At 43.1% G+C, this 18,228-nt stretch overlaps 1 protein-coding gene across 1 annotated transcript in view; it reads right to left on the bottom strand.

Annotated features, from left to right (window-relative positions):
* The window catches only part of STAC (SH3 and cysteine rich domain), a 550,486-nt gene that overhangs the window by 174,302 nt on the left and 357,956 nt on the right, over positions 1 to 18,228 (bottom strand). The window contains exons 6-7 of the mRNA XM_069730312.1: positions 6,660 to 6,738; positions 4,684 to 4,754 (exon numbers count right to left, since the gene is read on the bottom strand). Coding sequence (XP_069586413.1) covers positions 4,684 to 4,754; positions 6,660 to 6,738 — 150 coding nt within the window. The remainder of the gene's footprint in view (positions 1 to 4,683; positions 4,755 to 6,659; positions 6,739 to 18,228) is intronic.

Here is an 18,228-nt window from a genome sequence, read left to right as displayed (position 1 = left end):
ATATATATATATATATATATATATATATATATACCTATAATATGTGTACACATTTATTCTACCTACTCTGCTCACACCTAAATAATGTAATTCTCATACAAGTGACCCCACTTTGTCAGCTAGAACCCTCAAGCAATTTATTTAGGTGTGTGGTGAGCAGCTTGAACCCCCAGGTGCTTCACAGAAGTTTATAACTTTGAGTCGTGAAAATAAAAAAAATCTAATTTTTCCAAGAAAAATGTTCTTTTGCCTCAAATTTTTTTACTTTCACAAGGGTAACAGTAGAAAATGGTAACCAAAATTTGTTGTGCAATTTCTCCTAAGTGCGCAGATACCCTATATGTGGGGGAAAATATTATTTGGGTGCACAGCAGGACTCAGAAAGGAAGAAGTGGCATTTTGGAATGCAGATTGTAATGAAATGGTCTGCAGGTGTCATGTCACATTTGGAGAACCCGTGATGTGCCTAAACAGTGGAAACCCCCCAGCGAGTGACCCCATTTTCGCTATAACCCACAAGGAAAATGAAAAATGGTCATGTGAAGGGGGCATAAAAGACGCTTTTTATTGCACAAACAGGGTTTTGCATCTACATATTTAGATAGCAATCATTTTTCCATATTTCGTCTGACAGAGTCATGTAAAGCCTTGTGTTTTGCAGGACAAGTTGATGTTTTTATTGGTACCATTTTTGGGCACATTACATTTTTTGATCGCTTTCGATTTTGGTTTTGGGGAGGCAGAATGAACAAAAGCCAGAAATTAGGGAATTTTTTTTTTTTTAAGCAGTTCTGCATGTTTTAAAATTGATGACACCTTTATTCTTTGATTGTACGATTACAGTGATACCACATTTATATTTTTTTATGTTTTAGCGATTTTACACAATAAAAGTATTTGAAAGAAAAACATTTTTTCTGCATTGCTTTATTCCAAGAGCTATAACTTTTTTATTTTTATGCTTACAGAGCTATATGGCGGCTTGTTTTTTATTGGACAAGAGAACGTTTTCAAAGGTACCATTTTTTATTTACTTTTGTCTTTTTTATTGCAATTTATTCCACTTGTCTCATTTTTTATGGTGTTCGTTGAAGGGGTAACTAGTGGGACAGTTTTATAGGTCGGGTCATTCTAAATATGTGTACTTTTTTATGTTTATTTTTGTTTTTACATAAATAAATGTATTTATTGGATTAAAGTTGTATAAAATGAGGAATTTTACACAACTTCTCAGACAATTTTTATATTGCTAGGCTTCACAATCGTGTGCAAGTCGAATTTAACTGCCATTTAGAGTGCAATCTATTCAGTATACTTTTGTGCTCTAAATCAAACAAGCCATATATTGCTGTACAGGGCACAGATCTCTTCCATCCTGAAAAGAATATCAAGAAGAAGAGTGCTTTTTAAATTGGCTATTTACTGCTTTTCGCTGAAGCACAAGTAAGTGGGAATATAGGCGAGATCGGAGACCGATAGTTTAGTTCTTTCAAGGTTATAAGAAAAAGCAAAAGTATACAAGATCATTTTTTTCTTTAAAAAACCTTCAAGTATTAAAAAATGCATCAGAAAAGAGAACAAAGCTATTGCCATAAAATGCTTAATATTTTATTATGGTCATTTTAAAATGTAAGGTTTACAAACAACATATGAATAAAATTAGAAAAAGTGTGAGGACACAATGTACAAATATAGATCGGCCTACCGGCATAAATAAGGTTTAGTTCTTTCAAGGTTATAAGAAAAGGCAAAACTATACAAGATCATTTTTTTCTTTAAAAAACCTACAAGTATTAAGAAATAGTGGCGTATTGCTAAGGTGTAGCTCAGGGGTCAGGAACCTTTTTGGCTAAGAGAGCCGTAAACGCCACATATTTTGAAATATAATTCCGCGAGAGCCGTACAATATGTTTAAAGGGCCATTGACAGATCAATCGCTCCAATGTTCACTTAGTACAGCAAGGAATGCTCCTCCCTGCTGTATAAAGCCACAACTGGACTGAAACAATGGTAATTAGCAGTAAAAAATTAAATAAATAACTTACATTGTGAGCTTGCGATGCATGACATCAGTCCAGCAGTCTGGCTTCTTCTTTTTCCTGCGCATGACTGGAAGCTGGCATTCTTCCCACCTGATGTTGAGAGAATGCCAGCTTTGAGGCATTCGCAGAAGAAAGAAGCTGGAATGTTGGACATGTCACACAACGCATTGTCAGTTATGTCAATTGTCTATTTTATTATTGTATCCATCCTGCCCCATGTCTCCAATCATGCCCCGTGTCTACATTCTGCCCATGCCTCCAGTCCTGCCCCCAGTGTGTCCAGCATATTACCCCCAGTGTGTCCAGCATATTACCCCCAGTGTGTCCAGCAATCTGCCCCAGTATGTCCAGCATATTGCCCCCAGACAGTGTGTCCAGCAATCTGCCCCAGTGTGTCCAGCATATTACCACCAGTGTGTCCAGCAATCTGGCCCAGTGTCTCCAGCATTGCCCCAGTGTATCCAGCATTGCCCCAGTGTGTCCAGCAATCATCTGCCCCAGTGTCTCCAGCAATCTGCCCCAGTGTCTCCAGCAATCTGCCCCAGTGTCTCCAGCAATCTGCCCCAGTGTCTCCAGCAATCTGCCCCAGTGTCTCCAGCAATCTGCCCCCAGTGTCTCCAGCAATCTGCCCCCAGTGTCTCCAGCAATCTGCCCCCAGTGTGTCCTCCAATCTGCCCCACTGTCTCCAGCATTGCCCCCAGTGTGTCCTCCAATCTGCCTCACTGTCTCCAGCATTGCCCCCAGTGTGTCCTCCAATCTGCCCCAGTGTCTCCAGCATTGCCCCCCCCAGTGTGTCCTCCAATCTGCCTCACTGTCTCCAGCATTCTGCCCCACTGTCTCCAGCAATCTGCCCCACTGTCTCCAGCAATCTGCCCCACTGTCTCCAGCATTGCCCCCAGTGTGTCCCCCAGCATTGCCCCCCAGTGTGTCCTCCAGCAATCTGCCCCACTGTCTCCAGCATTGCCCCCAGTGTGTCCTCCAATCTGCCCCAGTGTTTCCAGCTTTGCCCCCCAGTGTGTCCTCCAGTCTGCCCCACTGTCTCCAGCACTGCCCCCAGTGTGTCCTACAATCTGCCCCAGTGTCTCCAGCATTGCCCCCCCCCAGTGTGTCCTCCAATCTGCCTCACTGTCTCCAGCAATCTGCCCCACTGTCTCCAGCAATCTGCCCCACTGTCTCCAGCAATCTGCCCCACTGTGTCCTCCAGCATTGCCCCCCCAGTGTGTCCTCCAATCTGCCTCACTGTCTCCATCATTGCCCCCAGTGTGTCCTCCAATCTGCCCCAGTGTTTCCAGCTTTGCCCCCCAGTGTGTCCTCCAGTCTGCCCCACTGTCTCCAGCACTGCCCCCAGTGTGTCCTCCAATCTGCCCCAGTGTCTCCAGCATTGCCCCCCCCCCAGTGTGTCCTCCAATCTGCCTCACTGTCTCCAGCAATCTGCCCCACTGTCTCCAGCAATCTGCCCCACTGTCTCCAGCAATCTGCCCCACTGTGTCCTCCAGCATTGCCCCCCCAGTGTGTCCTCCAATCTGCCTCACTGTCTCCATCATTGCCCCCAGTGTGTCCTCCAATCTGCCCCAGTGTCTCCAGCATTGCCCCCCAGTGTGTCCTCCAGCATTGCCCCCCACTCCCCCAGTGTGTCCACCGATAACTGATCCAAAAAAAAAAAAAAAAAAACAAGCAGTCTCCTCACCTGTCCGCGCTCCAGGCGGCGAGCTCCCTGCAGCAGCGCACACTCGCCGGCGACTGACAATGACGTCAGACGCCGGCGACATGTGCGCTGCGGCCGACATCAGCCGCCAGCCTCCAATTGGCTGGCGGCTGTTGTTGTTAACTATTGATGTGCGGGCGCGCGCCCGCACATCAATAGGAAACCGCCGCAGCGCTGCAAGGGGCCCGGTGAGCAGATGAGAAGGGGCCCGATGCGGCCCCCTCTCTCCGCCCACCGGGTCCGGGGGGCACATAAACGCCGGCGGCGGCGGCCGGCACGGGCCGGCATTCACAAATGATTATCAGAGGGTTAATCTGCGGTAGCCCAGGGCCCCCCCAGACCACTGGGCCCTGGGCTACCGCCCATATTGACCCTCTGATAATCCGTCCCTGGAAGTAAGTGACGGAAGTGTGCGGGAGCAGGAGGCGGACATAGTGCGGTGACCAGGGGCGTCTGACTTGCCGGCCCCGGGCCCCCTGTCTGCGAGCCAGATACGGCCATCAAAAGAGCCATATCTGGCTCGCGAGCCATAGGTTCCCGACCCCTGGTGTAGCTCATAGCTGGTCTAGTTGTGGAGAAAATTAAACTCACCACAGGTATAAATTATGAAACAAATTTGTTATTTTTCTACAGAAAAATTGTTCTTTGGTATAATAAAACATTTCATTTCATTATGATACCCTATAACAAAAATTACAGTAACAGATTTCAATGGCCTCAATTCGATAGATTTTTTTTTATGCACAAAGCTTCCATTTGAATAGTTTTAATAAATCTTCCCATTATTACTGATAGCAACTAGAAGGTTTTGCTCAAAAACTAGAACTGGATTCTCTCAGTTTTGGCCTAAAAGAACGTATTTTGCATAATTGTTGATTTTTCACTGTAGCAGTATTCTGAAACTGCCATGCAATTAATAAACGAGTAAATGAGTACCGTTGAGTTGATTCCTCTTTGCTGTTGTTCTTCATTTACACTTTCTGTACCATTTTCTAAGTAGCTAAAAACTGAAAAAAAAGATAACTGTTATTAGCTAAGTAGATGAACAGTAACAGTTTGTTGATACCTATAAATATTCTCTATGCTGCTGTAATATATCTCATGTAGACTATAAGAAGCCATTAACCAATCAAAGAGCCTGCTTTTAAATATATACACAGCCCACTTTATTATGTTGTATTTTTTGCATTTAAAAATGGTATAAGAGTGTCTACTTATATTCCGGACTATCATAAAAAAAGTATCTGGGCCCGATATGGCAAATAATAAGGGAACCTGAACTGTTATGTCGATTGACCTTCCTTCTTTGACAATATCCTGAAGAAAGTCTAAAACAAAATAAAAATAAAGGGGAGTTGTAAAATCTTGATGTATCATCTAAGGCCAATATCACATACTTAGTTTTCTTACATCCCTCTCGTATGGAACCATTAATTGGGATCTGTGCCATTACACTAATATGACATGAAGAATACCAGATTTGCACGTGTGAAGCATCATGGTTCCTTGTGGTGACAGTTGGTAGCCATCATTAGGTGAGTAAAGCTTTGACTGTTATATCAATAGAAGGCTTTCCTACTTGAATGGACTGACAAACCCCATACAACCTGTGAACTAATGTACTAACTTATTTTAGGATTTCCATTCATCTTTAAATAAGCAGCTGTCAGGCAAAACTTTGGAGAAAATTAACATTACAATTGTTAAAACATTGAATTTTGAAACTTTTGACAAATAATGACTGATGATATAGTGTGCAGTTCATAATTGTAATTTACTATACCGTGCGGTGCACACATCATTCAATACTCTGTCCTCATTTAGAAAAATGTGACAGTAACAAATTGTATCATAGTCATGTGTGCAGTCAGCATCTTACCTCTTTAATCTTTTTATTTTGGCATGCTAACTTGCCAAACTGCCAAATTTAGCATTAAGATGGGAGACTGTTTGTAATGGAAATAAGAAATTTTCCTGGCAAACAAGACTCATACTGACACAAGAGTAAGTAGAGTCAGGATCCTTGTGTGAAACTTGTGAATGGAAAAATCATTAACATAACTCGCTTGCCAAGTGCAGCATCCTTCAGAGGGATGGAGAGGGCACGGATACTAAAATTATCTAAAATGATATACAGCAGTGGTTACACCGAGAGAGCATGACTTGGAGTAGGAAGACATTAAGGGGTTGTCCACTTTCCGAAAATACTGATCTCTGGATGCAGTTTGATTTGAAAGAAGCAAACTGGTATTACTCACTGTCCCTGGGTCCAGCACTGGGGTTTCGTATTGCTGCTCCCAGTGCCTGATATTGTCTGCAGCGCTGGCATCGTGTTTACAGTGCGACAGCCAATCAGTTAACTCAGATTCTCTTTGTCCCCATGGACGGCCGCTGAGCTCACTTTCAACTTCCCATTTGAGACACCAGATAAGGGGAGCAGTGGCACAGTGAGGTACAAGGAGACGTGAGGAAATCATGGCTTGTTTTTCCTAGGACCAGAACTTACTGAATTGGGACAACTCTTTTAAGGCTGGTGAAATTATGAGAATAATTGTTTTTCCATATCATTTGCTTGATATCTATGGAGTTGTTGAATAACTACTAGGATGAGAAGAATTTTGAATTCCTGATGCTTAAAATAAGAATAAAAATATTGACATAGTCATTACTCTTTAACCTCTTGGGCACCCTGACATAAATGTACATAAATAATTGCCTTTTATTAAGGCTACACTTATATCAAGATGATTAATTAAACTGAAAAGTGGTTATTTGGATCAACAGCTCATGTCCAATATTAATAGCTGTTTTCCAAGGTGAGAAACAGCTGCTATCCAATATTACTTCCAGAAGTTTGTGTACGGATATTTGGAAGTGATTTGAAATGTGTCAGAAAAGTAAAAAAAACTCACCACTATCACTACGTTGTCTGCCTATATCCAATAAATAGGAATTATCCCCTTCTTCAGGAACTTCCAGTAAATCTGTAGTCTGCAAGAAAAAATGCAAGATAAACTATTCACTAAATAATGTAATACAAGTACAAGTATACTTAGTGCATTAAGGCTATATGGAATATACTTTTAAAATTCAGGTACTTGGCACACAATTTGTGTCAATAAGGAGTATCTATCTATCTATCTATCTATCTATCTACAGTCATGGCTGTGAGTATTGGTACCAGTGAAATTGTTACAGAAAATGAAGTATACCTAAATTTGGGGGAAAATGGGAGTGTGTCTTATAATGCTGATATACCTTACCAGTACCGTTGCTGCAGGCCACGCTGAGATCTCATCTCCCGAGATCTTGGTGCCGAGATCTCAATGTGCGCATGCACCGCCCCCGGTGGCCATTTTCCCGGAGTCCACCGCACAGGAAACCATGGAACTGCGAGGGGCTCTGACCTTTCACAAAATGTCAGCAGAGCCCCCCCAGCACCGGACACACCTGCAGCAGCGCAGGACATCCCTGCAGCAGCACCGGACACCAGCAGCGGTGCACCAGACATCGCAACATCCCCTAATCCCAGCCTGCGGTCTGCAGCATCACCCCACTCCTGCCTCCTCCAGCAGCCACACTGGGACCCCACTTCATCGCAACCACCAACCCCGGTAAGCAATAAAAGGCATGGATTATAAGAAGCACCACCATTTTATTTATAAAACAGTTTTTTCCAATTTTTCTCCTCAAAATTTGGGATGCGTCTTATAATCCAAAAAATATGGTATTTATACAGGAAAATTATTGCAATTTCACATGTTTTGTTGAACACATGTATATTTCCTTTGTATGTTTTGGTTCAACACAAAAAAAAGAAAAAAAAGGCAAATTGTACATAATTGTACACAAAACACCAAAAATGTACTGGACAAAATAATGCTATCAATCACTTCCTATAACCACCAACAAGCTTATTACAGGTCTCAGCTGGAATTTTGCAGCACTCTTCTTTTACAAACTGCTCCAGGTTTCTCATATTTGAAGGTGACTTCTCCCAATAGAAATTTTAAGATCTCTTCACAGGTATTCAAGGGGATTTAGAGCTGGTCTCATTGCTGGACACTTCAAAACTCTCCAGGCCTTTGTTTCCATCCATTTTTGTATGCTCATTTAAGTATGTTTGGGGTCATTGTCCTGCTGGAAGACACATGACCTAGGATGCAAAACCAGCTTTCTGACACTGGTCACTACATTGCAACCAGAATCTTTGGTAATCTTCAGATTTCATGATGGGTTACACCCAGTGCCAGAGGCAGCAAAACAACCCCAACACATCTTTCAACCTCCAACATATGTGACTGTAGGTACTGTGTTGATTTCTTTTCAGGCCTCATTCCATTTTCAGTAAATAGTAGAATGATATTATTTACATAAAAACTTGGTCTCATCTGTCCACAATACACTTCCCTGGAAGGATTTTGGCTTACTCACCTAAGTTTTGTTAGGCTGCAGTCTAGCTTTTTATTTCTGTGTGTCAGCAGTGTGGTCCTCATGGGTCTCCTGCCATAGCATTTAATTTCATTCAAATAATTATGGATAGTTTGTGCTTACACTCTGAGCCTTCAGGACATCTTGAACTTCTTTGGAACTTGATTTAGAATGCTTATCCACCATCCAGCCTATCCTCTGTTGTAACCATTTATCAATTTTTCTTTGCTGCTCACATCCAAGATGACTAGCTACAGTGCCATGATCGTGATTATGTTGAGAACTGTGGACAAAGGAACATCAGAACCCTGGAGATGGTATTGTAACCTTGAGATTGTTGAATTTTTTTAACAATTTTGATTCTCAAGTCCGTAAACAGTTCTCTTCTCCTCTTTCTGTTCTCAATGCTAAGTGTGGCAAACAGAGACAGGTAACAGGTAAGTTTAAATAAGCATTACATGCTTGAAACAATGCTGTTTATCCACAATTTTTAAAAAGGTGTTTTGCCTATTTTGAGAGCTTTGTGTGAAATTAAGTCCAATTTGCCTTTTTTATTCAATTTTTTTGTGTTATTCCAATACACACAAAGGAAGTAAACATATTTATAACAAAACGTGTAATTACAATAATTTTCTGGAAGAAATACTTAATTTTCTAGAATGATTTCAAGGGTGCCAAAACGTTTGGTCATGACTGCATCTATCTATCTATCTATCTATCTATCTATCTATCTATCTATCTATCTATCTATCTATTTATCTATCTATCTATCTATCTTCAAAAAACAAAGGCAGAATCCAATTTCAATTTTGGTTTATTGACCTGTGGTCATAATGGCAGCATTATGACCATGAATCAATAAACCACCATTGCTATTGGACTCTGGAATGCTGCCTTCATTTTTTGAATATATATCGAGGTTCGCCTGGGAGGCTTTGCACCTGCTGTTTTTCAGCATACCAGTACCAGTGCTACGCCTATATTTTTGCATTTGTATCTATCTATCTATCTATCTATCTATCTATCTATCTATCTATCTATCTATCTATCACCTGTATATTGAACAAGTACAAATACATAGTAATGGGTAATAACAAGACAAAAGAAAAAATACATAAAGAGACATTACATTAAGTCTGGCATCATGCCAGTCTTAATGAAGAGGTAGCTGGAATACAATGCACCAAATTCACGAAGCATTTAATGCCACTTAATGAGTTCCACACATCTTTTCAGAGGCCTTTCCAGTCAATGAATGAAGTAGCTGTCACGGTTCCACGGGTGTTTGGGATGCAGTAACTGACAGTTCGGCCGTCCAATCTGGTTCAGGGTGTGCTGAGCTGTCAGTGTGTTGATTGAGAACTCGACTAGCCAATCTGTGACTGTGAGGCATCGGCTGTCTCCAAGTGTTCACTATCCTGGGTGATTGCCATGCCTACTTTACTGAGCAGCTTCTCCCAGACCACTGCCAGACATACATTCATCAAGTGAGGTTTGTGCTCCCTGTGCCTTGAGTTCTGTATGCTTGATCTGTGGCCTGACCTTGGACTTCATTCTGACCATCCGCCTGTTTATCCCCTTCTGCTCCAATCTGTTATCCTCCTGACCTTGGAACGTTTCCTGACTACGCTTTTGTCTCTTCCTTCTAATTTTTTTTTATCAATTAGTGTTTATTGAAGATTTCCATAACAATACAGTGCAGTCACACAGTGATAACAGTAACAGAGGTCAACTAAAAATGACCAGAAGTAAATAAGGAGAAAAACAAAATCAATCAGAAAGGAGAAAGTAGGAAGTATGGGAGAGAAGCAGGGGGGGGGGGGGGAGGACGAGGGGTAGGTAAGGTAGGGGGAGAAGGGGGGGAGGAAAAGAGTATAGTCATTCACAAGACAATATCTAGCAGTTCAGTTATAGACATAGACAAGGGGTCCTGGCAAACTGTGGCAGAATAAGAATATTACCAACACAAAAACAGACATGTCAATTATGCTTACTTATTCCCACTCAAGTAAACGGTCAAACAAGGTGGTGCGGGTCAATAGAGGAATGATCACTGTGTAACCAAGGGTGCCAAATATTTTGTCTTTTGGTTTTGGCAGTCATGGAGTGAGCCAAGGCGAGTTCATATTGGCAGTGGACATTAAGTTTATTAATTAATTCACTAATATTGGGAGAATTAGTGTCTTTCCATCTTGAGGCGACTAATAACCTGGCAGCTATTAGAATATGTGATAGTGTACCTCGAAGTATGTATGGGATGTCCTCCAGGCCGATGTGAAGAATGACCTGCTTAGGTGACAGAGACAACTGGATCCCCAAGACCTGTGCAATTAAAAGGTCCATATCTCTCCACCAGGGTTGAAGAATTGGACACGATCGCCAAGTATGTTCCAGAGTTCCCCTAAACCGCACCCCCTCCAGCATTTGTCCGACCCGGCAGGGTCATAGTGAGCCACCTGAACCGGATATTGATACCATCTAAGGTGTACTTTTTTCAATTGTTCGAGATGATTGACGCAGGCAGACACCTGTAATACTTCACCCAGTCCCTCCTCCCAATCTATCGGGTCAGACAGGAAGTCCAGATCCTGTTCCCACTTGATCATGTACGGCAGTTTAACATCTTCTGCTGGATCGTTTAAGGCTTTATATAATATTGAAATTCCCTTCGGGCCAGAGTCAGGTAGCAAGAAATAACCATTAACCCTGTTATTTTAATGGGAGTTGAAGAAAGGCGAATTTGGGGAATTATGAAGTAGATGACGTATCTGCAAATATTGATAGAAGTATCTCCGGACATTCGAGAAGTTGGTGGCCAAGCTGTCAAAAGGAATAAGGCCAGTGGTACCCAATATCTGCCGTAATGTTACGATTCCAGCATCAACCCAAGGCTGGAGATTAATAAATGGGATGTGTGTCTCAAGGGCTTTTAAGGATAGGGAATCATGAGATAATTTAATCAAAGAAGGGACCAGTGTCCTCCAATAGTGGAGCGCGATTTTCATGGTTGGTAAGGTAGGGGAATAATCAGTGATTGCGATAGATTCAGCCTCAAGAATTGTGCGGGTAGATCTAGTTTTGTCATAGTAGTTTTCTATTTGGAGCCATCTATGATCTTTGTCCGCCTGCCACCAGTCTCTAAGTCCAGTTAGTATGGCCGCTCTATGGTACAGCATGAGGTTTGGCATTCCCAGCCCTCCCCGTTTGTACGGATAGTACATCAAGGTGCTAGAGATTCTAGATTTTTTGTGTAACCAAATATAATCGTATGTCATAGTTTGTAATTTCAAAAACAAACGTTTGGGGATTTTTAATGGGATACACCTATGGAGATACAGTATTTTAGGCAGGATCATCATTTTGAAAACATTAATCCTGGCAAACCAGGATGTCATAACTATGTGAAAGTGGTCAAATTGTGCCCTAACCTGTGAGATCAATTTAGAGAAATTCTTCTCGACAATCTGTTCAGAGCCCGTCAGTATAACTCCCAAGTACGGGATACCTTCTGTCACCCATTTAAATGGAAACTCAGCCTCCATTTTCAACTTGGCCGCGCATGGGACCACCACCGGAAACAACAAGGACTTCGTGGGATTCAACCTGTAGTATGACGCATTTCTAAATTCCCCGAGTTCCAAGGTAATAGCTGTCAAGGATGTCTCCAAGTTGACACAGGATAAAATAACATCATCAGCATACAGGCCAATTCTGTGCTCCATCTGTCCAACCTTGATGCCGGTGATATTAATAGAGGTTCTAATGCATTCAGTAAGCGGCTCCATGCACAGTGCGAATATGATAGGAGAGAGTGGGCAACCTTGACCAGTGCCTTTCGTGATCTGAAACGGACCGGATAAAAAGCCTGACGTCAAGACGCTGGCACAAGGAGTCGAGTAAATAGCACAGACTGCTGAGAATATTGGGCCCAACAGTCCAAACCTTTCCAATACTGCACGAAGATACCTCAGTGCACCCTGTCAAAAGCCTTCTCAGCATCAAACGACAGGAATGCACTGGGTAGGCCAGACAGCTCAGCTATTTTAATCAGATTCAGCATGCACCGCACCCCATCTTTCGTCTCACGTCCGGCCACAAAACCCACCTGGTCAGGTGAAATTATAGTTGGGATAATAAACTTTAGTCTGGACGCTATAATTTTAGTGAATGTCTTGACATCCGAATTGAGCAGAGCGATGGGTCTAAAGTTACCAGGGTGTGTGAGGGGTTTCCCAGGCTTGGGTATGGTAGATATGGTAGCTAATCTCTGCAAATATGGAGTCAGCAACAGATAAAAGGATTTATAATAGTCATTCGTCAGCCTGTCTGGGCCTGGGGCCTTATGGGATTTAGTTTGTTTAATCGTCGAGTTAATTTCTAGATCTGTGAAGGGAGAATTAAGGTAGTTTAGCTGCTCATGGAATATGGGGTAATTTTATAGAGTCTAGATATTTATAAATAGATTGGTGATCCGGTTGGGGAGTAGAAGGGTCATCTTTAGTGTTGAGCGATACCGTCCGATACTTGAAAGTATCGGTATCGGATAGTATCGGCCGATACCCGAAAAATATCGGATATCGCCGATACCGATATCCGATACCAATACAAGTCAATGGGACATCAAGTATCGGAATGTATCCTCATGGATCCCAGGGTCTGAAGGAGAGGAAACTCTCCTTCAGGCCCTGGGATCCATATTAAAGTGTAAAATAAAGAATTAAAATAAAAAATATTGTTATATTCACCTCTCCGGCGGCCCCTGGACATCAGCGGGAGGATCCGGCGTCCGGCACGGCTTCTTTCTTCAAAATGCGCGCCTTCAGGACCTGTGGAATGACGTCCCGGCTTCTGATTGGTCGCGTGCCGCCCATGTGACCGCCACGCGACCAATCAGAAGCCGCGACGTCATTCCTCAGGTCCTAGAAGGCGCTCATTCTAGGACTTTAGCTGAGGAATGACGTCGCGGCTTCTGATTGGTCGCGTGGCGGTCACATGGGCGGCACGCGACCAATCAGAAGCCGGGACGTCATTCCACAGGTCCTGAAGGCGCGCATTTTGAAGAAAGAAGCCGTGCCGGACGCCGGATCCTCCCGCTGATGTCCAGGGGCCGCCGGAGAGGTGAATATAACAATATTTTTTATTTTAATTCTTTATTTTACACTTCCGATACCGATACCCGATATCACAAAAATATCGGATCTCGGTATCGGAATTCCGATACCGCAAGTATCGGCCGATACCCGATACTTGCGGTATCGGAATGCTCAACACTAGTCATCTTTTAAATTATACAAGCCGGTATAATATTCTGCAAAAGCTTGGACTATGTCCTGAGGGTTCCTGAGGACCTTCCCATTTTTATCTAAGATATGGTCCACTCTTGATTTAGCTTCCCTCTTACGTACTCTGCGCGCCAAGAGTGCACCTGCCCTATCACCTGCGGCATATAGATAGTCTTGAATTTCTTCATGTTATGTGCATATCTGGCCAGAAGATTTTCTCTCAATTTAAACCTAATCTGATAGATCTCCTTGGAGATAGAAGGCGTGGGAGCAGACTTGTTGATATTGTCTAAATATTGCAGGTGGGAAAGTAAAGCCTCTCTGCCACTCTCCCTCTTCCTTTTCAGGTATGAAGCTTGTTGGAGAAGCACACCTCTAATCACTACTTTATGCGCCAACCATAAGGACTCATCAGAAACCTCTCCATTATTGTTTATCTGAAAGTAATGTTCCAACTCCGAAGAGACTCTGACACCTCCCCATTCAGCAGCAATCCGTCATTTAATCGCCACCTAAAGGCTGGGTTAGCTTGGTGTGCTAAAATAAGAGTTAGAGTGATGGGAGCATGATCAGACCACGTTATTAAGCCTATAGTTGCAGATCTACATCTGGACAAGGTTGCACTGTCTGTTAGAAAATAATCAATACTTGAGTATGTGGAATGCCTGGAAGAGTAAAAGGTATAATCCCTCTCAGATGCATGTGAATATCTCCAATAATCATGCAGGTGAAATTTGCCTGTGAGAAGAGTAAAGTCCCCTCTAGCCAGTTACCAGAAGAGCAAACAAGGTCCACCCGCATGGGGAGATTAAAGTCACCACATATTATATTGCTACCCTTCACATTCGCAAAGACTTCATGAAGGGTTGTTCTCAGGAATTTATGTTGTCGCTCATTGGGAGCATAAAGATTTGTCAACGTGTGTAGCTCACCATTCAATAGGCACGTGATAGTTAAGCACCTACCTACCCATGGGGTCATTATTTTGCGCTATCAATTTAAAAGCGATTGTATTTTTCACCATGATGCACACACCAGCCTTTTTGGTTGGGCCACTAGCAAATAGAATGTGTGGGAAGAGGGGATGACGGAGCCTAAAATTATCCTCGACCAACAAATGGGTCTCCTGCAAGCAGATAATAGCTGCCCTCGACCGCTTCACCTCCCTCCACATCATAGATCTCTTCTCAGGGGAGTTTAAACCCCTGACATTCAAAGAAAGAATTTGTAAACTCATGGTACCGTTATACTAAAGTCTATACTGCTGGTACTACCCAGTGACGCCACTGGCGATGTACCGAAACTTATATACAAATAACTGCCAGTTCCATAATAACAATCAAACCTCAATATAAACAGAGAATGCCCGGGGATTTGGAGAGAAAAAACCTGGGGGGAAGAAAGGGGAAGGGCAAGTATGTAGTAAAAAGAACCAAAAAATAAAAAATAAAAAGAAGTAAAAACAAAAGAAAAAAAAAACAGAAAAAGACCAAAACATAGGTCAATATACGAGGAATCCTCGAAAGAACGTCCGGAACAGACCAGACAGTCCGCAGAACAAAATCTGCATAAAGGGGTGGACGTGAGAGGTTCACAGTCCAAAGGCCCACTGAAGGGTGCAGTAGGAGAGCTCAGCAATCCAGACACCGTCCGTGTGGCACTGTCAATCCGTAGACCAGTCTGAGGCTATTTTCCTTCCTGAATCCGCAGGTCTGGGAGCAAAAGGGTATTTTCCAGGCCGTAAGCCTTTCCTCTGCCTGTTTAGGCGAGGAGCAGGCAACCATGCGTCCTTCATAAGTGATAATCAAACGCACAGGATTAAACCCCCATCGGTAACGTATATTGATGTCCCTCAATGCTTTACAGACATGGGCGTATTCTCTCCTTTTGGCCAGAGTAGCAGCTGACAAATCCGGGAAGACCTGGAGATTCCGGAATTCAGGGGGTAGGTCAGGGGGGCTCCTTATCTGCCACAGGAATGTCTCTTCAGTAGTGTACAAATGAATCTGTGCAAGGATGTCTCTAGGAAGAGATGGATCTAGATGCTTGGGCTTGGGTGTTCTATGAACCCTGTCCGCCAGTAGATCTCTCGAGGAAAGTAAGGGCAGAACAGCCTGCATAAATTTCTGGAGGAAAGCAGCTAAATCTTTATCTGCAACATTCTCAGGGATTGCTCTCACACGAATATTGTTCCTCCTGGATCTTTCCTCTAAGTCGTGCAATTTATTAAACGCCCCTGCTAACTTACCTTTTATAACTTGGTTTTCATCCACCAGAGCGTTAATTACAGACATATTCGGACATTTTGTTTTCCAAATGATCCATGCAGGCCCCTAAGGAGTTAATATCTCCTCTTATCTCCTTCAACATGTCCTGCATATCCTCTTTTAATGAGGCGCATATAGATGTGAGGAATTCTTTCATATCCCCCCTGGTCATAGGTGCAGAGCTGCTATATTGTGTACCCGCTGAGGTCTCATCTCTTTCTGAATCCCGGGAGCCGCAGGAGGAGTGTGATGATCTGGAGGGAGAAGCCGCCGCCATTTTCCCTGTGGCATGTGCGGTTTGAGACCACGGAAAGAAGTCTGGCAGGTGAGGAGGAGAGGCCTTCTTATGAGATCTGCCTCGGGTCATCATGTGCCCAGTCGTGCTGCGGTGCTAGCGGTAAGCGCCTCAGCGGTCAGGAGAGTCAGTGAAAGCCGGTATGAGCCGTGTTATGTCTGGTGGTGCCAAAGCTCGTCACCTCATTTTAGGTCCAGCTTGACAAGGTTAGGTGTGGGACAAGCCCAGGACATTGTACTTGAAGATACAACTCAGTAAAGGATTAAGGAGGTTGGAAAATAATAAAAGCGCTGGGGCTTCTGTTGTTAGATGTTTTGGAAGCGAGAGGTGCAGAGAGCAAATCACAGGCCCTCCTCCACAGAGGAAGCACAGGCCCGTTACACTCACCAGGCCTCGAGGCTCAGGCTCCAGAGATTCCTTCACAGTCTGTAAAAGCTATTTTCTTGTGGTCCACCAGGTGCAGCACACTCTCATGGAGGCTTAGATGGTAAGATGAGATGATTTACAGCAGCAGTGTGGCCGATGGATGTTGATTTCCAGGCTGGAGATCAGGAGCTCCTGGAAGAAGCTTCCTCTCTTGATGGTGCCTAAGCCACACCCCTTCCTTCTATTTATGATGTACCCTCCTGGCTTCTGACCTTGGAGTCCTTGACCACTCTGACTCACGGCTTGACCATGAGAAGTGACAAGCATCTCAGCAGCATTTCAGGCATAAAAAATACTGGCACTTTAGTGGAGTTTGAAGGGAAGGTGCAGCACACCCCACCTCCTCCTCAGTCCCACCCATTTTGGCGGAGCTACATCAAACTGACAAAAGCCACAAAGTTTTTGTGCTGATCTGAGTTGTACAAAAGTTTTGCGACTTTTCAAAGCATTATATGTCAGTTTCTGATGGAAAATCTTTGATGAATTGCCCCCAAAGTCTTTTTTCCACACAATCCCTGACAGGTTGAAGAAAGGTTCTGATGTGTGCAGCATTATGGAGGTATTCTTCTCCAGATACAGTTTGATAAAAGTACTGTACAACAGAGAGATGCACACACTGTTATCACAGTTAGTCCATGCGAATGGAAATGCAGGTCTATGGATGGCGTATGGGTGATTTTTTTTGCAAACATTGACAGTAATGGTAAAAACAAGTATTTTTTATCCTGTTTTACCTAATATTAACAAAGCCTGTACACACGTGGTGATTTTTTTAAATTTTTTTTATTTAGACTGTCAATATTTTCTATATATATATATATATATATATGTATATATATATATATATATATATCAGTGTGATTGTGGAGCTAATGCATTATAGTATAGGCCCCCGATTCATCAAAACTTTTACACCAGAAAACTGGCATAAAAAGCTTTGAAAAGTCAAAAAAGTCAAAACAATTTTGTGCAATGCAAGGCTGCATAAGAATTTTGCAACTCTTGCTATCTTCTCGAAATTTTCACAAAGCACTGACAATGTGGACAGAGTTGGGGCATGATGGGGACGTGATGGGATGTGGCTACCTCTACTTGTCAAATTCATGACAAGCGGTGGAGTTCCTCATGCCATGAATGTAATTAAAATTTGTGGTGAAGTGCACACAGAGTCAAACACCACTTTGCCTTAGGGTACCGTCACACAGTGCAATTTTCATCGCTACGACGGCACGATCCGTGACGCTCCAGCATCGTAACAATATCGCTCCAGCGTCGTAGACTGCTGTCACACTTTGCAATCTACGACGCTGGAGCGATAATTTCATGACGTATGTGCGATGTAGAAGCCGTTGGTTACTATGCGCACATCGTATACGATATATGTTACACCATGCGATCATGCCGCCACAGCGGGACATTAGACGACGAAAGAAAGTTTCAAACGATCTGCTACGACGTACGATTCTCAGCGGGGTCCCTAATTGCAGGAGCGTGTCAGACACTGCGAGATCGTAACTATATCGCTCGAACGTCACAAATCGTGCCGTCGTAGCGATCAAAATTGCACTGTGTGACGGTACCCTTAGTCATTAGAAAGTGTGCACTCCTTAATGAATCACTCCACTTGCACACCAGTATTGATGAAGTGAGGACTACATCTCTAGTGCAAGTCACTGTTCTGTAATGCAAACACTGTACACTTGTAAAACACTCTTGTAGTTGCAAACAAAGCTGAGAATATTTATTGTTTTAGGTAGTATTATACTTACTAATGTAATAA

Source organism: Ranitomeya imitator, chromosome 6 (assembly GCF_032444005.1).
Source record: "Ranitomeya imitator isolate aRanImi1 chromosome 6, aRanImi1.pri, whole genome shotgun sequence".
Taxonomy (NCBI): Eukaryota; Metazoa; Chordata; class Amphibia; order Anura; family Dendrobatidae; genus Ranitomeya; species Ranitomeya imitator.
This window is presented reverse-complemented; position numbering and strand designations above follow the sequence as displayed.